Consider the following 24,935-nt stretch of genomic DNA (forward strand, 5'->3'; position numbering starts at 1 on the left):
TGCGCTACCTCGCAAACGCGGGAGACAGAAAAAAAAATTATATATATATATATATATATATATATATATATATATGTGTGTGTGTGTGTGTGTGTGTCTGTGTGTGTGTGTGTGTGTGTGTACGATACAACAATACTCAGTGTATATATGTACGACAGAACAATAATCAACATATAATCAATATATATATATATATATATATATATATATATATATATATATATATATATATATATATATATATATATATATATATATATACATGTTTACCAAATGGCGTCTTACCTTCGTCTCTTCGATGTATATAAACTGACTGTTATATTTCTCCCTTGTGTCTCCCCTGATGGTGTGATTATTACACGAAAGTGCACTTGGGAACTTTTCGTGCTTCATTCTTCCCCGTGGGCCCATAAGAATATATATATATATATATATATATATATATATATATATATATATATATATATATATATATATATATATATATATATATATATATATATATATATATATATATATATATATATATTATCCCTGGGGATAGGGGAGAAAGAATACTTCCCACGTATTCCCTGCGTGTCGTAGAAGGCGACTAAAAGGGGAGGGAGCGGGGGGCTGGAAATCCTCCCCTCTCAATTTTTTTTTTTTTTTTTTTAATTTTCCAAAAGAAGGAACAGAGAAGGGGGCCAGGTGAGGATATTCCCTCAGTGGCCCAGTTCTCTGTTCTTAACGCTACCTCGCTAACGCGGGAAATGGCGAATAGTTTGAAAAAAAAAAAAAATATATATATGAGTGAGGAAAGATTGACCAAGAGGATATATGTGTCGGAGGTGGAGGGAACGAGGAGAAGAGGGAGACCAAATTGGAGGTGGAAAGATGGAGTGAAAAAGATTTTGTGTGATCGGGGCCTGAACATGCAGGAGGGTGAAAGGAGGGCAAGGAATAGAGTGAATTGGAGCCATGTGGTATACAGGGGTTGACGTGCTGTCAGTGGATTGAATCAAGGCATGTGAAGCGTCTGGGGTAAACCATGGAAAGCTGTGTAGGTATGTATATTTGCGTGTGTGGACGTGTGTATGTACATGTGTATGGGGGGGGGGGGGGGTTGGGCCATTTCTTTCGTCTGTTTCCTTGCGCTACCTCGCAAACGCGGGAGACAGCGACAAAGTATAAAAAAAAAAAAAAAAAAAAAAAAAAAAAAAAAAAAAAATATATATATAAATATATATATATATATATACATATATATATATATATATATATATATATATATATATATATATATATATATATATATATATTCATTTATTTTGCTTTGTCGCTGTCTCCCGCGTTTGCGAGGTAGCGCAAGGAAACAGACGAAAGAAATGGCCCAACCCACCCACATACACATGTATATACATACACGTCCACACACGCAAATATACATACCTATACATCTCAATGTATACATATATATACACACACAGCATATACATATATACACATGTACATGATTCATACTGTCTGCCTTTCTTCATTTCCATCGCCACCTCGCCACACATAGAATAACCAACCAACTCCCCCCTCATGTGCGCGAGGTAGCGCTAAGAAAGACAACAAAGGCCACATTCGTTCACACTCAGTCTCTAGGTGTCATGTAATAATGCACCGAAACCACAGCTCCGTTTCCACATCCAGGCCCCACAGAACTTTCCATGGTTTACCCCAGACGCTTCACATGCCCTGGTTCAATCCATTGACAGCACGTCGACCCCGTTATACCACATCGTTCCAATTCACTCTATTCCTTGCACGCCTTTCACCCTCCTGCATGTTTAGGCCCCGATCACTTAAAATCTTTTTCACTCCATCTTCCCACCTCCAATTTGCTCTCCCACTTCTCGTTCCCTCCACCTATGAAACATATATCCTCTTGGTCAAACTTTCCTCGCTCATTCTCTCTCATTCTCATACTTCCCACGTATTCCCTGCGTGTCGTAGAAGGCGACTAGAAGGGGAGGGAGCGGGGGGCTGGAAATCCTCCCCTCTTGTTTATTTTTTTAATTTTCCAAAAGAAGGAACAGAGAAGGGGGCCAGGTGAGGATATTCCCTCAGAGGCCCAGTCCTCTGTTCTTAACGCTACCTTGCTAATGCGGGAAATGGCGAATAGTTTGAAAGAAAGAAAAAAAAAAAAATATATATATATATATATATATATATATATATATATATATATATATATATATATATATATATATATATATATATATATATATATATATATATATATATATATATATATATATATGATACAACAATACCAAGCGTATATACGTACCCATACAACAACACTCAGTGTATATATGTACGATACAACTACACTCAGTGTATATATGTACGATACAACTACACTCAGTGTATATATGTACGACACAACTACACTCAGTGTATATATGTACGATACAACTACACTCAGTGTATATATGTACGACACAACTACACTCAGTGTATATATGTACGACACAACTACACTCAGTGTATATATGTACGACACAACTACACTCAGTGTATATATGTACGATACAACTACACTCAGTGTATATATGTACGACACAACTACACTCAGTGTATATATGTACGACACAACTACACTCAGTGTATATATGTACGACACAACTACACTCAGTGTATATATGTACGACACAACTACACTCAGTGTATATATGTACGGAGGAAGTTCAGTGTTGCACTCCATGAATGTTCCTGGGATTTGAGGTGGGGCACTGTGGCACCTCCCCACATTAATGGCATACCAATCATCTTGTGATATGATGCTGGACAGTGTGGCGTATATGGTGGTTCTATGAGGTGACCAGTCCCAGGATACTTGTGAACCTGCAATGATCAATGATTACTCATTCATAAATCAGAATTACTGTTCTCGCTACAGAAATCAAATATTACTAATATCAAATAAAGGCAGTACACTTTATTGCAAGCCAAGACATGAATTTTGAGAAATGTACATTTGTCTCAACTATAATCTGAAACCTTGGAGTATTTTTTTTTTTTTTTACGTTTTGTATTCGAAGCTGTTTTATCCCACAAAATGAATTTTTTGATATTTATTCAATGCCTTGAACAATTCATCATAAGAGACAAGACTGAACGACAATATAGCAACCCAACCAAATGTATGATGTCGTCGCTGACACACCTGTGGCATCTTACTGTCAGGAACCAACAAATGTCTTATCAAAATGGAAAGAGAACAATGAACTATAGCGTAGGATCAGTAAGTCTTTTATCCTTCTAAACCTGATTTTATCAGCTATGGACGGAGCACTGAGAACATTTTATAGTATAAACATATGAAAGAAGAGGAACATTGATAGATCATTTCATTATTTTTCTCAATGTTTAACGAGACATAAGTCCAGTTTTGAACCATTAATGCTGATGTATGTACCTCAAGCCACACAAGGAAGATGACTCACACAGTTAAACACAAGGTAACGTTACGTCAGGTGAGCCTCGAGGAACGGTGCCAGTATGAAGGATAAGCCTTCCACGTCGCCCTCAGGAAGCCCAAGTGACGATACAGAGTTGTGTGAACACTGCATACACGTCCCTACTACACTGACTCATCATGTCTGACATCAAGCAACTCTTGGCCATCAATCCTCCATCTAGATTGTGCCACGCCCTCCCTCCCTCCCTCCCTCCCCTTGTGTCGCAGACTACAACACCCAGGCCACCTTCCAGCCACCTCACACACTGTACAAAAGATGTCACAAGCGCTCCACAACCCGCGCCGCCCACAATCATAACATCGTCAATGTTGTGATGGCGATGGTGCCGCACTACATCCTGATGGTGGACCAGACAAGCACTGCGTGTCCTGCGTAGGGTGACGAATGTGGCCACACGTCCTGCCTGGAGTGACAAATGTGGCCACACGTCCTGCCTGGGGTGAAGAAGTGTGGCCACACATCCTTCTTGGGGTCGCAAGTGCTCCTAGTGTGGCCACATGTCCTGCCTGGGATGAGAGGTGCTCCCAGTTGGCCACATGTCCTGCCTGGCGTCAGAAGTGTTCCCAGTGTGGCCACATATCCTGCCTGGGATGAGAGGTGCTCCCAGTGTGGCCACATGTCCTGCCTTGGGTGAGAATTGCTCCCAGTTGGCCACATGTCCTACCTGGGGTGACAAGTGCTTCCATTGCGGTCACATATCCTGCATTGGGTGGCAATTGCTCTCAGTGTGGCCACATGTCCTGCCTGGGGTGACAAGTGCTCTCAGTGTGGCCACATGTCCTGCCTGGGGTGACAAGTGCTCTCAGTGTGGCCACATGTCCTGCCTGGGGTGACAAGTGCTTCCAGTGTGGCCACATATACTGCATGGGGTGAGAAGTGTTCCCAGTATGGCCACCTGTCCTGCCTGGGGTGAGAAGTGATCCCAGTGCGGCCACATGTCTTACCTGGGGTGACAAGTGCTCCCAGTGTGGCCACATTTCTTGCCTGGGGTGAAAATTGCTCCCAAGTGGCCACATGTCCTCCGTGGTATGAGAAGATCTCCGAATGTGGCCCACAATTCCTGCCTGGGGTGACAAGTGCTCCCAGTGTGGCCACATGTCCTGCCTGGGTAGAGAAGTGCTCCCAGTGTGGCCACATGTCCTGCCTGGGGTGACAAGTGCTCCCAGTGTGGCCACATGTCCTGCCTGGGTAGAGAAGTGCTCCCAGTGTGGCCACATGTCCTGCCTGGGGTGAGAGGTGCTCCCAGTGTGGCCACATGTCCTGCCTGGGGTGACAAGTGGCCTCTGCCTACAGCTGTTGCACCACGAGATCCTGGCAGCTGGTAGAGGATGTACAGCCATTCACCACCTTCATAACTCAGTGGCCACTGCCTGACCACCCACACCGGATTCTCTCCACAGCACAACAAGTTTTACAGACGTGACGTCATGGCACTTGAAGGCATCAACAACTGTGGCAAGGTCATGGATGAGGTGCTCGTTTGGCATTCGTAAACACGTCATAACCATGTATGGCAGCGGGTTTGCCAGTTGTGTGGGTATGGCATGACAGATGAGGACGTGAGTGCAGATCCAGGTCAGGTGAGCACAATTCTTCTTCCTCACCAACATCATGGACCTCAGGTCAGTCTCGTGAACCAGGTAGCAGACTTCACCCCAGGATGGCAACAGAGGGCGACATCCACACTCCCTCCTCAACCCCAGCAATGATTGCCAGTGGAGACCAGACCACCACGCAGCATTAGACACACTGAAAGTGGCCTTCACTCCAATTCTTGCCCACTTCCATTACGCCCTTCCTCAGTTCTGCAGACAGACACCTCGCTTCTGAAAGATGTGCGTTAAGCCCTCCTTCTGTTGGTGCGCTGTGGCTCACGTGGGTATTGTGTGGGCCATGAGCAGTGTGGCTCACGTGGGTATTGTGTGGGCCATGAGCAGTGTGGCTCACGTGGCTACTGTGTGGGCCATGAGCAGTGTGGCGGTCGTGGCTGCTGTGTGGGCCATAAGCATGTGCTTTCGCGGCTGCTGTGTGGGCCATGAGAAGTGAGCCTCCCGTTGCTGCGGTGTGGGCCATGAGCTGTGGCTCTCGTGGATGCTGTGTGGGCTATGAGCAGTGTGACTCTCGTAGCTGCTGTGTGGCTAAGGTGGCTGCTGTGTGAGCAATGAGCAATGTGGCTCTCGTGGCTGCTGTGTGGGCCACGAGCAGTGAAGTTAAAATGGCTATTGTGTGGGCTATGAGCAGTGTGGCGGTCGTGGCTGCTGTGTGGGCCGTGAACAGTGTCGCTCTCGTTGCTGCTGTGTGGGCCATGAGCAGTGTGGCTCTCCTGGCTGCTGTGTGGGCCATGAACAGTGTGGCTCTCCTGGCTGCTGTGTGGGCCATGAACAGTGTCGCTCTCGTTGCTGCTGTGTGGGCCATGAGCAGTGTGGCTCTCCTGGCTGCTGTGTGGGCCATGAACAGTGTGGCTCTCCTGGCTTCTGTGTGGGCCATGAACAGTGTGGCTCTCGTGGCTGCTGTGTGGGCCATGAGCAGTGTAGCTCTCTTAGCTGCTGTGTGGGTGATGAGCAGTGTGGCTCATTTGGCTGCCGTGGGGGGCCATGAGCAGTGTGGCTCTCGTTGCTGCTGTGTGGGCCATGAGCAGTGTAGCTCTCTTAGCTGCTGTGTGGGCCATAAGCAGAGTGGCTCATTTGGCTGCCGTGGGGGGCCATGAGCAGTGTGGCTCTCGTGGCTGCTGTGTGGGCCATGAGTAGTGTGGCTCACGTGGCTGCTGTGTGGGCCATGAGCAGTGTGGCTCTCGTGGCTGCTGTGTGGGCCATGAGCAGTGTGGCTCACGTGGCTGCTGTGTGGGCCATGAGTAGTGTGGCTCACGTGGCTGCTGTGTGGGCCATGAGTAGTGTGGCTCACGTGGCTGCTGTGTGGGCCATGAGTAGTGTGGCTCACGTGGCTGCTGTGTGGGTGATGAGCAGTGTGGCTCACGTGGCTGCTGTGTGGGCCATGAGTAGTGTGGCTCACGTGGCTGCTGTGTGGGCCATGAGTAGTGTGGCTCACGTTGCTGCTGTGTGGGTGATGAGCAGTGTGGCTCACGTGGCTGCTGTGTGGGCCATGAGTAGTGTGGCTCTCGTGCCTGCTGTGAGGGCCATGACCATGTTGAATGGCCACATCATACTGGACGTTGTGGAGAACCTGACCCCGGCACACATTGAGACAGGGACGCACGTCACCTTCAGTCGCCGCATGATGGCCAGAGCAGTGCAGGTGTCGGTGCTACATGATGGCCAGAGCAGTGCAAGTGTCGGTGCTGCATGATGGCCAGAGCAGTGCAGGTGTCGGTGGTGCATGATGGCCAGAGCAGTGCAGGTGTCGGTGCTGCATGATGGCCAGAGCAGCGAACGTGTCGTAGATGCAAGATGCTGCATAACATGATTATTGTGTGGCCATCAACAACTCAAGGGTGGGCCTTTTTGATAACTGCTTCTTTCCTTATACGACAAAGTTTTGGAATTATCTTATGTCTTCCCCCAGTAACTATGACCTGGCACATTTCAAAATAAATGTTCTTCACTTTATTTTTCCGTTTCATATTTACTCTATATTACAATTAAGGCCTGGCCTTGACATGGACTTTTGTCCGTGACTGAAGTCTTCAATATAAAGAAAAAATCCCTCTTTTTGAATCAGGTATTGACAATCAACATTCCTTCAACACACAACTCCTCAAACATTTTACCTTTTCCATTCACTTTCCTGAATGTCATATGACTCCAGTAATACCCTTAACTGCCACATTACTCAACTTTGCATTTAAATCATCCATCATTAATACACGGTCTCTTGTCAATTAAATATAATTAAGGTTTCAATACTGGGAAGAGACAGAAAGAGGATGACTGAAGTGTAGGTTTGCATGAAGAAATATGAGTGTGTCAGATACCTTGGGGTAAACCTGGCAGTGGATGAACGGCGTTGGAGGAATGTGTGGACAGAGGTCACTGTCTGGGAGGTCAAAGATGGGTATGTATGATGTGGTCCCATGTATGCATGGCATGGGACATAGATAAAAAAAAAAAGTAGAGAAAACAGTAACTGTTTGGATATATCATAGCTGATGACCTAATGTGCTGTGGGGAGGGTAAGAAATAATGGGTAAAACAGAGGTTTTGTAGAAAAAAGAATGTGGTAAACAGCTGAAGAGAGTCATGACAAGCTATGGCACAGCATGTTCACCTTGAGAGAGAGAGAGAGAGAGAGAGAGAGAGAGAGAGAGAGAGAGAGAGAGAGAGAGAGAGAGAGAGAGAGAGAGAGAGAGAGAGAGAGAGAGAGAGAGAGAGAGAGAGAGAGAGAGAGAGAGAGAGTAGAACTAACACTAAAATCCGAAATCCTAACTAACAGGAACTCTGAAAAGACAGTGTAATTGCTGCTACTCGAGGGCTATGCAGTGGACCACCTACCTCATAGTTGTTCATGTTAACAATAGACCACGTACCTCATAGTTGTTCATGTTAGCAGTGGTCACGTACCTCATAGTTGTTCATGTTAGCAGTGGCCACGTACCTCATAGTTGTTCATGTTAGCAGTGGTCACGTACCTCATAGTTGTTCATGTTAGTAGTGGTCACGTACCTCATAGTTGTTCATGTTAGCAGTGGCCACGTACCTCATAGTTGTTCATGTTAGCCCTCCTTAGACGATCAATGGCTTGGTCAACGTAAACTTCGCTTTTCCAGTTTCGATCATCACATCCAGCTATGAACAGGAAGTGAGCATCTGCCGTCTCGATGGGAATAACTGTTTCTGGATAATCCAGTGGGTCATTCAACATTTCATAAGCATCCAGAACACCATCTTTAAACTGGAAATAAATATAATTGATTACCTTTTTATGGCAGATTAAAATTGCAAATTATCATATACAAATATATATATATATATATATATATATATATATATATATATATATATATATATATATATATATATATATATATATATATATATATATTTTTTATTTTTTTTATTATACTTTGTCGCTGTCTCCCGCGTTTGCGAGGTAGCGCAAGGAAACAGACGAAAGAAATGGCCCAACCCACCCCCATACACATGTATATACATACGTCCACACACGCAAATATACATACCTACACAGCTTTCCATGGTGTACCCCAGACGCTTCACATGCCTTGCTTCAATCCACTGACAGCACGTCAACCCCGGTATACCACATCGCTCCAATTCACTCTATTCCTTGCCCTCCTTTCACCCTCCTGCATGTTCAGGCCCCGATCACACAAAATCTTTTTCACTTCATCTTTCCACCTCCAATTTGGTCTCCCTCTTCTCCTTGTTCCCTCCACCTCCGACACATATATCCTCTTGGTCAATCTTTCCTCACTCATCCTCTCCATGTGCCCAAACCACTTCAAAACACCCTCTTCTGCTCTCTCAACCACGCTCTTTTTATTTCCACACATCTCTCTTACCCTTACGTTACTCACTCGATCAAACCACCTCACACCACACATTGTCCTCAAACATCTCATTTCCAGCACATCCATCCTCCTGCGCACAACTCTATCCAGAGCCCACGCCTCGCAACCATACAACATTGTTGGAACCACTATTCCTTCAAACATACCCATTTTTGCTTTCCGAGATAATGTTCTCGACTTCCACACATTCTTCAAGGCCCCCAGGATTTTCGCCCCCTCCCCCACTCTATGATCCACTTCCGCTTCCATATATGTATATATGTATATATATATATATATATATATATATATATATATATATATATATATATATATATATATATATATATATACATATATATATATATATATATATATATATATATATATATTATATAGTGATATATATAGTGATGGGTGATTTGAATGCAAAGGTGAGTAATGTGGCAGTTGAGGGAATAATTGGTATACATGGGGTGTTCAGTGTTGTAAATGGAAATGGTGAAGAGCTTGTAGATTTATGTGCTGAAAAAGGACTGGTGATTGGGAATACCTCATTAAAAAAGCGAGCTAGACATAAGTACACGTATGTAAGTAGGAGAGATGGCCAGAGAGCGTTATTGGATTACGTGTTAATTGACAGGCGCGCGAAAGAGAGACTTTTGGATGTTAATGTGCTGAGAGGTGCAACTGGAGGGATGTCTGATCATTATCTTGTGGAGGCTAAGGTGAAGATTTGTATGGGTTTTCAGAAAAGAAGAGTGAATGTTGGGGTGAAGAGGGTGGTGAGAGTAAGTGAGCTTGGGAAGGAGACTTGTGTGAGGAAGTACCAGGAGAGACTGAGTACAGAATGGAAAAAGGTGAGAACAATGGAAGTAAGGGGAGTGGGAGAGGAATGGGATGTATTTAGGGAATCAGTGATGGATTGCGCAAAAGATGCTTGTGGCATGAGAAGAGTGGGAGGTGGGTTGATTAGAAAGGGTAGTGAGTGGTGGGATGAAGAAGTAAGATTATTAGTGAATGAGAAGAGAGAGGCATTTGGACGATTTTTGCAGGGAAAAAATGAAATTGAGTGGGAGATGTATAAAAGAAAGAGACAGGAGGTCAAGAGAAAGGTGCAAGAGGTGAAAAAGAGGGCAAATGAGAGTTGGGGTGAGAGAGTATCATTAAATTTTGTTGAGAATAAATAGATGTTCTGGAAGGAGGTAAATAAAGTGCGTAAGACAAGGGAGCAAATGGGAACTTCTGTGAAGGGAGCAAATGGGGAGGTGATAACAAGTAGTGGTGATGTGAGAAGGAGATGGACTGAGTATTTTGAAGGTTTGTTGAATGTGTTTGATGATAGAGTGGCAGATATAGGGTGTTTTGGTGGGGGTGGTGTGCAAAGTGAGAGGGTTAGGGAAAATGATTTGGTAAACAGAGAAGAGGTAGTAAAAGCTTTGCGGAAGATGAAAGCCGGCAAGGCAGCAGGTTTGGATGGTATTGCAGTGGAATTTATTAAAAAATGGGGTGACTGTATTATTGACTGGTTGGTAAGGTTATTTAATGTATGTATGACTCATGGTGAGGTGCCTGAGGATTGGCGGAATGCGTGCATAGTGCCATTGTACAAAGGCAAAGGGGATAAGAGTGAGTGCTCAAATTACAGAGGTATAAGTTTGTTGAGTATTCCTGGTAAATTATATGGGAGGGTATTGATTGAGAGGGTGAAGGCTTGTACATAGCATCAGATTGGGGAAGAGCAGTGTGTTTCAGAAGTGGTAGAGGATGTGTGGATCAGGTGTTTGCTTTGAAGAATGTATGTGAGAAATACTTAGAAAAGCAAATGGATTTGTATGTATCATTTATGGATCTGGAGAAGGCATATAATAGAGTTGATAGAGATGCTCTGTGGAAGGTATTAAGAATATATGGTGTGGGAGGCAAGTTGTTAGAAGCAGTGAAAAGTTTTTATCGAGGTTGTAAGGCATGAGTACGTGTAGGAAGAGAGGAAAGTGATTCGTTCTCAGTGAATGTAGGTTTGCGGCAGGGGTGTGTGATGTCTCCATGGTTGTTTAATTTGTTTATGGATAAGGTTGTTAGGGAGGTGAATGAAAGAGTTTTGGAAAGAGGGGCAAGTATGAAGTCTGTTGGGGATGAGAGAGCTTGGGAAGTGAGTCAGTTGTTGTTCGCTGATGATACAGCGCTGGTGGCTGATTCATGTGAGAAACTGCAGAAGCTGGTGACTGAGTTTGGTAAAGTGTGTGAAAGAAGAAAGTTAAGAGTAAATGTGAATAAGAGCAAGGTAATTACGTACAGTAGGGTTGAGGGTCAAGTCAACTGGGAGGTAAGTTTGAATGGAGAGAAACTGGAGGAATTAAAGTGTTTTAGATATCTGGGAGTGGATCTGGCAGCGGACTGAACCATGGAAGCGGAAGTGGATCATAGGGTGGGGGAGGGGGCGAAAATCCGGGGACCTTGAAGAATGTGTGGAAGTCGAGAACATTATCTCGGAAAGCAAAAATAGGTATGTTTGAAGGAATAGTGGTTCCAACAATGTTGTATGGTTGCGAGGCGTGGGCTATGGATAGTGTTGCGCGCAGGAGGATGGATGTGCTGGAAATGAGATGTTTGAGGACAATGTGTGGTGTGAGGTGGTATGATCGAGTAAGTAAGGTAAGGGTAAGAGAGATGTGTGGAAATAAAAAGAGCGTGGTTGAGAGAGCAGAAGAGGGTGTTTTGAAATGGTTTGGGCACATGGAGAGAATGAGTGAGGAAAGATTGACCAAGAGGATATATGTGTCGGAGGTGGAGGGAACGAGGAGAAGTGGGAGACCAAATTGGAGGTGGAAAGATGAAGTGAAAAAGATTTTGTGTGATCGCGGCCTGAACATGCAGGAGGGTGAAAGGAGGGCAAGGAATAGAGTGAATTATATCGATGTGGTATACCGGGGTTGACGTGCTGTCAGTGGATTGAATCAGGGTGTGTGAAGCGTTTGGGGTAAACCATGGAAAGCTGTGTAGGTATGTATATTTGCGTGTGTGGACGTGTATGTATATACATGTGTATGGGGGTGGGTTGGGCCATTTCTTTCGTCTGTTTCCTTGCGCTACCTCGCAAACGCGGGAGACAGCGACAAAGCAAAAAAAAAAAAATGTGTATATATATATATATATATATATATATATATATATATATATATATATATATATATATATATATATATATACATATATATATATATATATATATATATATATATATATATATATATATATATATATATATATATATATATGTATATTGGAAAAGATCACAATTTTCCGCGTGATCAAGATATTCCTATGAGTCCACGGGGGAAAATGAAACAGGACAAGTTCCCAAGTGCAACTTTGTGTAATAATCACATCATCAGGGGAGACACAAGTGAGAAATATAACAGTCAGTTGATATACATCGAAGAGACGAAGCCAGGACGCCATTTGGTAAACATGCGATTGTCCAAGACAGACAACGAGCGTTCATAAACGTATCATTTTACAAACTTCCTAAACAATAAAGTTATCTAATTTGTATACACCTTCACTAATATTAAGATTATAATTCTTTGTGTATTCAATAATAGAAGATTCAATGATATTTCTCTTGGTAATAGAGTTAGAGTTAATAACCGAGAGGGCATTACTCCAGTCAATACAATGATCATAGTTTTAACGTGATTAAACAAGGCATTTGATTTTTGTGCCGTTCTTATTCTATATTTATGTTGCTTGAGTCTAACAGAAAGATCATTACCAGTCTGCTAAATATAGAATTTATCACAATTTCTACATGGCACAATAGAGGCATCCAGGAGAATTTTCTGGTGAATTCCTGATTAAGATATTCTTTATAATACTATTGTTGCTGACGGCAACAGTAACATTAAAGGATTTAAGCAACATGGGAGGTATAGTAAATTTATTATCAAAAGGGAAAACTAAAAGATTCTTGGTGTCAATGGGAGGTTTGGGCTCAACTCTATAAAATGATTTCTTTGCTAACTTAAGGGATTTATCAATGAAAGATCTAGGATACTTTAACTTAGATCCAATAGAATATATCTTCTCAAACTCATCCTCAATAAACTCTGGAATGCAAATACGTAATGCTCTAAGGAACATAGATTGAAATGATGATAATTCAACTCTGTCATGTTGAGAATATTAATAATGGACATATGAGCATATATTGGTAGGCTTTCTGTATATGATAGATTTAAACTTGTTTCCTTGCTTATGGATCATGCAATCAAAAAATGGTAACATACCATTATTTTCATTCTCTACAGTAAATTTGATGGAAGCTACTAAATTCTTAAAGGGAGAAATATTTTTATATTTTCATTTGTTGGCCAAACACTAATGGATGGGGTTGTTAGGGAGCTGAATGCAAAAGTTTTGGAAAGAGGGGCATGTATGCAGTCTGCTGTGGATGCGAGATCTTGGGAAGTGAGTCAGTTGTTTGCTGATGATACAGCGCTGGTGGCTGATTCGGGTGAGAAACTGCACAAGTTGGTGACTAAGTTTGGTAAAGTGTGTGAAAGAAGTAACCTGAGGGTAAATGTGAATAAGAGCAAGGTTATTAGGTAGAGAAGGGTTGAGGGACAAGTCAATTGGGAGGTAAGTTTGAATGAAGAAAAACTGGAGGAAGTGAAGTGTTTTAGATATCTGGGTGTGGATTTGGCAGCGGATGGAACCATGGAAGCGGAAGTGAATCATAGAGTGGGGGAGAGGGCGAAAGTTCTGGGAGCATTGAAAAATGTGTGGAAGTCGAGAACACTATCTTGGAAAGTAGAAAGAGGTATGTTTGAAGGAATAGTGGTTCCAACAATGCTATGTGGTTGCGAGGCGTGGGCAATAAATAGAGTTGTGCGGAGGAGGGTGGATGTGCTGGAAATGAGATGTTTGAGGACAATAAGTGGTGTGACGTGGTTTGATCTAGTGAGAATGAATGAGTAAGAGATATGTTTGGTAATAAAAAGAGTGTGGTTGAGAGAGCACAAGAGGGTGTTTTGAAATGGTCTGGTCACATGGAGAGAAGGAATGAGGAAAGATTGACAAAGAGGATATATGTGTCAGAGGTGGAGGGAACGAGGAGAAGTGGGAGAGTAAATTGGAGGTGAAAAGATGGAGTGAAAAAGATTTTTAGTGATCGGGGCCTGAGCTTGACAGGAGCGCGAAAGGCGTGCAAGGAATAGAGTGAACTGGAACGATGTGGTATACCGGGGTCGAAGTGGTGTCAATGGATTGAACCAGGGCATGATTGTGAACGAATGTGGCCTTTGATGCCTTTTCCTAGCGCTACCTCGCGCACATGCGGGGGGAGGGGGTTGTCATTTCATATGTGGCGGCGTGGCGACGGGAATGAATAAGGGCAGACAGTATGAATAATGTACATGTGTATATATGTATATGTCTGTGTGTGTATATTCATGTATACGTTGAGATGTGTAGGTATGTATATGTGAGTGTGTGGACGTGTATGTATATACATGTGTATGTGGGTGGGGTGGGCCATTCTTTCGTCTGTTTCCTTGCGCTACCTCGCTAACGCTGTCTCCCGCGTTAGCGAGGTAGCGCAGGGAAACAGACGAAAGAATGGCCTAACCCACCCATAACCATATGTATATACATACACGTCCACAGAAGAACATATACGTACCTATACATTTCAACATATGAATATATATACATACACAGACATATACATATATACACATCTACATAATTCATACATGCTGCCTATATTCATTGCCGCCACGACCCCGCCAAACATGAAATGACAACCCCCTCCCCCGCGTGCACGCAAGATAACACTATGAGTAAACAACAAAGGCCACATTTGTTCACATCCAATCTCTAGCTGTCATGTATAATGCACCGAAACCACAGCTCCCTTTCCACATCCAAGCCCCACAAGACTTTGCGTGCTTTACCCCAGACGCTTCACATACCCTGGTTCAATCCACTGACAGCACGTCGACACCGGTATACCACTTCGTTCCAGTTCACTCTATTCCTTGCACGCCTTTCACCCTCCTGCATGTTTAGATCCCGATCGCTCAAAATCTTATTCAATCCATCCTTCCACCTCCAATTTGGTCTCCCACAATAAGTTCCCAAGTGCACTTTCGTGTAATATTCACATCATCAGGAGAGACATGAGAGAAATATAACTCAGTTGAGGTGCATCCAAGAGAATTTTCTGGTGAATTCCTGATTAAGATATTCTTTATAGTACTATTGTTGCTAAAGGCAACATTTACATTAAAGAATTTAAGCAACATGGGAAGTAAAGTGAAATTATCATTAAAAGGGAGATCTAAAAGATTCTTGGTGTCAATTGGAGGTTTGGGCTCAACTCTATAAAATGATTTCTTTGCTAACTTAAGGGATAGATCAATGAAAGATCTAGGGTACTTTAACTTAGATCCAATAGAATATATCTTCTCGAACTCATCATCAAAAAACTCTGGACTGCAAATACGTAATGCCCTAAGGAACATAGATTGAAATGATGATAATTTAACTCTGTCATGTTGAGATGAGTAATAATGGATATATGAGCATACATTGGTGGGTTTTCTGTATATGCTAAACTTAAACTTGTTTCCTTGTCTATGGATCATGCAATCTGAAAATGGTAACATACCATTATTTTCATTTTCTACAGTAAATTTGATTGAAGGTACTAAATTGTTTGGGGGAGAAATATTTGCAAATTTTCATTTGTTGGCCAAACACAAAGAACATCATCCACATACCTAAACCAAATTGCATTAGAAGGTAAGATATCCTTTAGTAATCTAGTTTCTAAAAATTCCATATAAAGATTATTTAGTGCAGGCGAAAGAGGATTATCCATTGCCATACCAAATTTTTGAGCATAATAATCTCCATTGAATTGAAATATTTTTTTTTTCTGCTTTGTCGCTGTCTCCCGCGTTTGGGAGGTAGCGCAAGGAAACAGACGAAAGAAATGGCCCAATCCACCCCCATACACATGTATATACATACGTCCACACACGCAAAATATACATACCTACACAGCTTTCAATGGTTTACCCCAGACGCTTCACATGCCCCGATTCAATCCACTGACAGCACGTCAACCCCGGTATACCACATCGCTCCAATTCACTCTATTCCTTACCCTCCTTTCACCCTCCTGCATGTTCAGGCCCCGATCACACAAAATCTTTTTCACTCCATCTTTCCACCTCCAATTTGGTCTCCCTCTTCTCCTCGTTCCCTCCACCTCCGACACATATATCCTCTTGGTCAATCTTTCCTCACTCATTCTCTCCATGTGCCCAACCCATTTCAAAACACCCTCTTCTGCTCTCTCAACCACGCTCTTTTTATTTCCACACATCTCTCTTACCCTTACGTTACTTACTCGATCAAACCACCTCACACCACACATTGTCCTCAAACATCTCATTTCCAGCACATCCATCCTCCTGCGCACAACTCCATCCATAGCCCACGCCTCGCAACCATACAACATTGTTGGAACCACTATTCCTTCAAACATACCCATTTTTGCTTTCCGAGATAATGTTCTCGACTTCCACACATTCTTCAAGGCTCCCAAAATTTTCGCCCCCTCCCCCACCCTATGATCCACTTCCGCTTCCATGGTTCCATCCGCTGCCAGATCCACTCCCAGATATCTAAACCACTTCAATTCCTCCAGTTTTTCTCCATTCAAACTTACCTCCCAATTGACTTGACCCTCAACCCTACTGTACCTAATAACCTTGCTCTTATTCACATTTACTCTTAACTTTCTTCTTTCACACACTTTACCAAACTCAGTCACCAGCTTCTGCAGTTTCTCACATGAATCAGCCAACAGCGCTGTATCATCAGCGAACAACAACTGACTCACTTCCCAAGCTCTCTCATCCCCAACAGACTTCATACTTGCCCCTCTTTCCAAAACTCTTGCATTTACCTCCCTAACAACCCCATCCATAAACAATTTAAACAACCATGGAGACATCACACACCCCTGCCGCAAACCTACATTCACTGAGAAATATATACAGTCTTTTATACACAATTTTATCAGTTCAATGAAAACAGACTTTGAAACAGGTAAATGAGTATCATTCAAGACAGCAAATAAATATTCTAAAAGGTCATCAACTGGAGCTTTAGTGAAAAGTGAGGAAACATCTAAGCTAACTAGTTTAAAATCAAAATTAACGTTGATATTGTTTAGCTTGTTGACTAAATCTACATTGTGCATGATATTAGAATTTGATACCTTACCCACTATAGAGCTTAATAAAGAAACTAACCATTTTGACAATTTATATGTGATGGAGCTTACTGAACTCATTATAGGTCTTGCTGAAAAATTCTGTTTATGTGTTTTGATAAGTCCATACATATATGGCAATGAAGGGGACAAAGATGACAAACTTTTGATAAGAGAAATGTTACCTTTCAACAACAACTTCATTTCTTTATTGAAATGAGAATGAACTGATTCTAAGGGATTTTTACTAAGTTTAGAATATGATCTGTCATCTTTTAGATGACCATTCATTTTAGATAAATAGTAACTTTTGTCTAAAATTACAACAGTGTTAGCTTTATCTGCTTTAGTAATATGTATGTCCTTGTCTTTTTTGAAGGTGTTAATAGCTCTTATGAATCTTTTAGGGCAATTAGATTCCACTGGTTTTGACAAACTGGCATACACTAAACCCTTACAGATATTAATATCATCATTACTTAAATTATTGTATTTCTTTAAATTACAGAAAGACTTTGTGACATCAACACAGTTGGCTTCCCTGTTAGAGCACACAAAACTTAAACCATAGCCTAATGCACACAATGAATCTTTATCTAGTTATTTACTAGACAGGTTTACCACAAAAGATGGGTTTGTGTTCTTGGTCCAGTCGCTGTTTTTAATGAGTAGACTGGAGCACATAAACTACCATCAAAGACTGAGATGATCTTACTGTCTTGCCTTTTCTACCAAAGCACTATGTATCACACGTTTTACCACTATTATGGAACCTCATCTTGGTCCTGATGAAGAACCACGAGACAAACCAATCATCAGCACTGACATCCCTATTAGAATACCATACACTTCTACTGTTGCTGCTCTGCCGCACTTCATCCTCCTCAAGGATTTCATACCCTCTGCCATGACTCGCACCTTAGCCCAAACATGACGTGTCTACCTCTCCATCATCTGACGTTGAGTTCTTCAAAACGTTCATATCCTCTCTGCCAGATGTACTCTTGTTCTCCAAAACATGTTCTTATTCTCTCTAAAGTTCACTAATGCTCTCTAAAACCAATCTCTCATTTGCCCTCTACTTCACCTCTGACACCTTTCTCTAGAGCTATTGCCACTTTCTCTTGTATTCCTCACTCTCCTTCCTTCCCTACAGATAACATCCATGATTGTACCCGTTTTCTTTCAATGGCTATCTAATTTCCACATTTCACAAAAAAACTACGTATTCTATCTTGTATGTCCATCTCTCTGCTAGCCTTTCTAGTGTCTCCCCCTCCAACCATGCCACACATATCTAAACTATGCTTTCCCCAAGTATCATCTGTTCTCAACTTCATTCATCCAATCAGCTTTAATCTGCTCTAATCCTGTTATTCATCTCTCAATCGTTTTTAGTAGTTCTGCTCACAAAATACTTTTCCAAATATTTTCTTTTACTTTATCACTTCTTTCACATGTATGCCATTACCTCTTATCAATAACACCAAAAGCTTTCAAAATGTATGGCATTTTCCCTTTTTAATACCACCATAAGCTGTCACATATACCTCTACCAAGAAATGAACACCTGCTCCTCACATTTAATGTTCATATACAACACCTTTCCTTGGCATATCTGTCAGTTAGCAGATAATCTAGTAATGTCCAGTCTCCCCACTCATCTATGTATGTATGATCGCACCTACTTAAAAAATCAATTCAAAATCACCACTCCTCTCCCAGCACAAAACAAAGCAACATTTACCCCATTTTTATTTGCACTGAAGACCAGATGGCTCCAGTTACATCACCCATCCTGGCCTCCAGATCTCCAGTATTTGATCCTTTCCACCATAATTACCGATACACTCACTCAGCTTCGCCGAAAATGCCCTCATTTCTTCTTCAAACCTCTCACTACTAGGTGCATAGAGGCTAAGAATCACTCACCTCTTTTAGTTTATCTTCATTCTAACCCATCAAACTCGCCTACTTGCACCCTTAACCCAGTCTGGTTCCATCTCCATAATACATGCCACTCTTTCTTTCACTATTGTCCTCTTACTAGCTTGGATTTGACTCGCTTTCTTCCATCTACTTTATTTCATTTATAACTTGAGCCAGAGCATGAAGATTTCTCTCATCAAACATACTGTCTCTCTCTTCATCCTAGTTGCAGCTAAGTACACTCACACACCCAAGTCTGATCCTTCATGCAAAGATCCTTCCTTGGCTCTTTCTTCTGTTCCTGTTTGTACAGTGATATTACAAGAGGGAAGGGTTTCCAGCCCCAACTTCTACCCGTATTATGGTGTATGATACACAGGATACAAAGTGGTAATGAAAGTTACGTAAGTATGCTACAGGACTCAGGACTTAATGGCATAGCAAATCAGGGATAACACAGGAGACAGACAGTTTGGTAGTATTGTAACATCCCTATCTCAGTGATAACACAAAAGTAAGACAACAAACAACGTAAAAAGCAGGTAGTAACATCCACTAAAGTTACGTATTCAGTGGAATGGTCGATGATGGTGTCTGCAGGAGCATCATCAATGAGGAATGTTGTGTGTAATAAGCAAATATGAACAAACAGCTATCAGGTGTAAAACAATGGGAAACAAGAGTTCACGGTGTAGTTTGAACTAATGAATGATGCCAAACTCCACTCTATCATTGCGCCATGATATGGTAGTCCTGAGCGGGTTACTTCGTGACCTGTTAGTGAGTGACCTCATGCCTCCTGAAGATGACGGTGAATCATCGTGGATGAGCCTAATCTTGGGTGTAAAATGATATTTTAAACTCCATCATGCAAATGCCCTTTTAAATGCTTACATGGCTCTGTCCATAAGTGAGGAAACGTAACAAATAAGCAAATATATTGTGAGCAACCGGAAAGCAAATATATATGTACAACAAACTTTTGCTGGCCAACTGCACATACCGTCTAGCTTTACACTGGAAAATGGCCAATCTATAGGGAAGACATAAACACTTAACTTACCTCTACTCATATATCAACATTTAAAGATTTCCAATTCATACAAACCTCTCCTCTTGAAAGCTCAAAATCCAGTCCTGGAATTGTTCTATCATGCAAATGAAGGCTGGCCTGCACATTAGCACTGCATCCATTTATCCACACTGCAGCCTTAACTTCAGGGATGAAGGTGGCCAGAGACAAAGCTAGATCTGCACCTTTACTTACTCCAATGACACCAACATGCGGCTTCAGAACCTGGGAACAACGATAAACGCTCACATGAAGTTCATCTTCCACTCTAAATCATTTTCCTTAACCCTTGAACTCTCTATAAATCATTTTCCTTAACCCCTGAACTCTCTATAAGTTATGAATACACATAATTCATAACATCCATCATGTGTGTTGTGATATGTAATAGGTCATATGAGTCTGGTTACATTCTGCTTCTGTTGTCTTAAAACTGATGATAAACTATGATATGTACAAGTACCATAATCTAACACATGCCGACACACTCGTAATACACAGTTCGCTACATCACTTTTTTTCCGGATATGATCTTGATTTTCCACGGTAGCGAGCTTCTGCCAGGGACACACCGACAGGCCACACTCACGCAGATCCAGTCTCTAACTGTCATGCGTAATGCATCGTAATCAAAGCTCCCTGTGGACCTTTCCATGATATACCCCGAGGGCATCACATACCCTGATTCAGTCCAGTGAGTGCAGGTCGATCCCATTATAAGATATAGTTCCAGTTCACTTTGCCCCGTGCATGCCTTTCACCCTCTTGCATATTCAGCACCAGATCATTCAAAACCTTCACTCCACCCTTCCATCTCAAATTCAGTCTTTTCCTTCTTGTTCCATACACTTCTCATATACATATCCCTGGGGATAGGGGAGAAAGAATACTTCCCTCACATTCCTCAAGTGTCGTAGAAGTCGACTAAAGGGGAAGGTAGCGTGGGGTTAGAAATCCTCCCCTCCTTAAATTTTAACTTTCTAAACGGGGAAACAGAAGGAGTCACGCAGAAAGTGCTCATCCTCCTCGAAAGCTCAGATTGGGGTGTCTAAATGTGCGTGGATATAACAAAGATGAGAAAAAAGGAGAGACAGGTAGTATGTTTGAGGAAAGGAACCTGGATGTTTTGGCTCTGAGTGAAACGAAGCTCAAGGGTAAAGGGGAAGAGTGGTTTAGGAATGTCTTGCGAGTAAAGTCAGGGATTAGTGAGAGGACAAGAGCAAAGGAAGGAGTAGCACTACTCATAAAACTGGAGTGGTGGAAATATGTGATAGAGTGTAAGAAAGTAAACTATAGATTGATATGGGTAAAACTGAAAGTGGATGGAGAGAGATAGGTGATTATTGGTGCATATGCACCTGGGCATGAGAAGAAAGATCATGAGAGACAAGTGTTTTGGGAGCAGCTGAGTGAGTGCGTTAGTAGTTTTGATGCACGAGGGTTATAGTGATGGGTGATTTGAATGCAAAGGTGAGTAATGTGGAAGTTGAGGGAATAATTGGTGTACATGGGGTGTTAAGTGTTCTGAATGGAACTGGTGAAGAGCTTGTAGATTTATGGGGGAGGGGGCAAAGTTCTGGGAGCGTTGAAAAATGTGTGGAAGTGGAGAACGATATCTCAGAGAGCAAAAATGGGTATGTTTGAAGGAATAGTGGTTCTAACAATGTCATATGTTTGAGGACGATATGTGGTGTGAGGTGGTTTCATCGATTAAGTAATGAAAGGGTAGGAGAGATGTGTGGTAATAAAAATAGTGTGGCTGAGAGACCAGAGGAGGGTGTTTTGAAATAGTTTGGTCACATGGAGAGAATGAGTGAGAAAACATTGACAAAGAGGATATATGTGTCAGAGGTAGAGGGAACGAGAAGTGGCAAACCAAATTGGAGGTGGAAAGATGGAGTGAAAAAGATTCCGAGTGATCGTAGCCTGAACATTTAGGAGGGTGAAAAGCGTGCAAGAAATAGAGTGAATTGGAACGATGTGGTATACCGGGGTCGACGTCTTGTCAGTGGATTGAAGCAGGGCATATGAAGCGTCTGGAGTGAACCATGGAAAGGTCTGTGGGGCCTGGATGTGGAAAAGGATCTGTGGTTTCGGTGCATTATACATGACAGCTAAAGATTGAGTGTGAACGAATGTGGCCTTTGTTGTCTTCTTCTAGCGCTACCTCGCGCACATGTGTGGGAAGGGGATTCTCATTTCATGTGTTGCGGGGTCGCGACGGATATGAATAAGGGCAGACAGTATGAATTATGTACATGTGTATATATACGCTGAGATGTATAGGTATGTATATGTGCGTGTGTGGAGGTGTATGTATGTACATGTGTATGTGGGTGGGTTGGGCAATTCTTTCGTCTGTTTCCTTGCGCTACTTCACTAACGCAAGAGACAGCTACAAAATATAATAAAAATAGATAAATGAATATATATATATATATTTTTTTTTTTTTTTTTTTTTTTTTATACTTTGTCGCTGTCTCCCGCGTTTGCGAGGTAGCGCAAGGAAACAGACGAAAGAAATGGCCCAACCCCCCCCCCCATACACATGTACATACACACGTCCACACACGCAAATATTCATACCTACACAGCTTTCCATGGTTTACCCCGGACGCTTCACATGCCCTGATTCAATCCACTGACAGCACGTCAACCCCTGTATACCACATCGCTCCAATTCACTCTATTCCTTGCCCTCCTTTCACCCTCCTGCATGTTCAGGCCCCGATCACACAAAATCCTTTTCACTCCATCTTTCCACCTCCAATTTGGTCTCCCTCTTCTCCTCGTTCCCTCCACCTCCGACACATATATCCTCTTGGTCAATCTTTCCTCACTCATTCTCTCCATGTGCGCAAGGAAACAGACGAAAGAAATGGCCCAACCCACCCCCACACACACGAACACACACACACGTCCACACACACAAACATACACACCCACATATCCAAACGTACACACATATATACACACACAGACACACACATATACACACATGCACACAATTCACACTGTCTGCCCCTACCCACCCCCATCGCCACCCGCCACACACGGAATAACATCCCCCTCCCCCCTCATGTGCGCGAGGCAGTGCCAGGAAAAGACAACAAAGGCCCCATTCACACTCAGTCTCTAGCTGTCATGTAATAATGCCCGAAACCACAGCTCCCTTTCCACATCCAGGCCCCACAGAACTTTCCATGGTTTACCACAGACGCTTCACATGCCCTGATTCAATCCATTGACAGCACGTAGAGCCCGGTATACCACATCGATCCAATTCACTCTATTCCTTGCCCGCCTTTCACCCTCCTGCATGTTCAGGCCCCGATCTCTCAAAATCTTTTTCAATCCATCTTTCCACCTCCAATTAGGTCTCCCACTTCTCCTCGTTCCCTCCACCTCTGACACATATATCCTCTTGGTCAATCTTTCCTCACTCATTCTCTCCATGTGCCCAAACCATTTCAAACCACCCTGTTCTGCTCTCTCAACCACACTCTTTTTATTTCCACACATCTTCCTTACCCTTACATTACTTACTCGATCAAACCACCTCACACCACATATTGTCCTAAAAATCTAATTTCCAGCACGTCCATCCTCCTGCGCACAACTCTATCCATAGCCCACGCCTCGCAACCATACAACATTGAAGGAACCACTATTCCTTCAAACATACCCATTTTTGCTTTCCGAGATAATGTTCTCGTTCCATCCGCTGCCAGATCCACTCCCAGATATCTAAAACACTTTACTTCCAACAGTTTTTCTAAATTCAAACTTACCTCACAATTGACTTGACCCTCAACCCTACTGTACCTAATAACCTTGCTCTTATTCACATTTACTCTTAACTTTCTTCTTTCGCACACTTTACCAAACTCAGTCACCAGCTTCTGCAGTTTCTCACAAGAATCAGCCACCAGCGCTGTATCATCAGCGAACAACAACTGACTCACTTCCCAAGCTCTCTCATCCCCAACAGACTGCATTCACCTCCCTAACAACCCCATCCATAAACAAATTAAACAACCATGGAGACATCACACACTCCTGCCGCAAACCTACATTCACTGAGAACCAAGCACTTTCCTCTCTTCCCACACGTACATATATATATATATATATATATATATATATATATATATATATATATATATATATATATATATATATATATATATATATATATATATATTTTTTTTTTTTTTTTTTTTTTTTATACTTTGTCGCTGTCTCCCGCGTTTGCGAGGTAGCGCAAGGAAACAGACGAAAGAAATGGCCCAACCCCCCCCCCCCCATACACATGTACATACACACGTCCACACACGCAAATATACATACCTACACAGCTTTCCATGGTTTACCCCAGACGCTTCACATGCCTTGCTTCAATCCACTGACAGCACGTCAACCCCTGTATACCACATGACTCCAATTCACTCTATTTCTTGCCCTCCTTTCACCCTCCTGCATGTTCAGGCCCCGATCACACAAAATCTTTTTCACTCCATCTTTCCACCTCCAATTTGGTCTCCCTCTTCTCCTCGTTCCCTCCACCTCCGACACATATATCCTCTTGGTCAATCTCTCCTCACTCATTCTCTCCATGTGCCCAAACCATTTCAAAACACCCTCTTCTGCTCTCTCAACCACGCTCTT

General features: G+C 42.5%; 1 protein-coding gene across 1 annotated transcript in view; it reads right to left on the reverse strand.

Moving 5' to 3' along the window:
* Positions 1-2,230: 2,230 nt before the first annotated feature.
* Positions 2,231-24,935, reverse strand: part of LOC139757323 (acyl-coenzyme A thioesterase 1-like) — a 198,621-nt gene continuing 175,916 nt past the window's right edge. The window contains exons 7-9 of the mRNA XM_071677747.1: positions 20,304-20,492; positions 8,166-8,360; positions 2,231-2,877 (exon numbers count right to left, since the gene is read on the reverse strand). Coding sequence (XP_071533848.1) covers positions 2,695-2,877; positions 8,166-8,360; positions 20,304-20,492 — 567 coding nt within the window. The 3' untranslated portion in view covers positions 2,231-2,694. The remainder of the gene's footprint in view (positions 2,878-8,165; positions 8,361-20,303; positions 20,493-24,935) is intronic.

This window comes from Panulirus ornatus, chromosome 25 (assembly GCF_036320965.1).
Source record: "Panulirus ornatus isolate Po-2019 chromosome 25, ASM3632096v1, whole genome shotgun sequence".
NCBI lineage: Eukaryota > Metazoa > Arthropoda > Malacostraca > Decapoda > Palinuridae > Panulirus > Panulirus ornatus.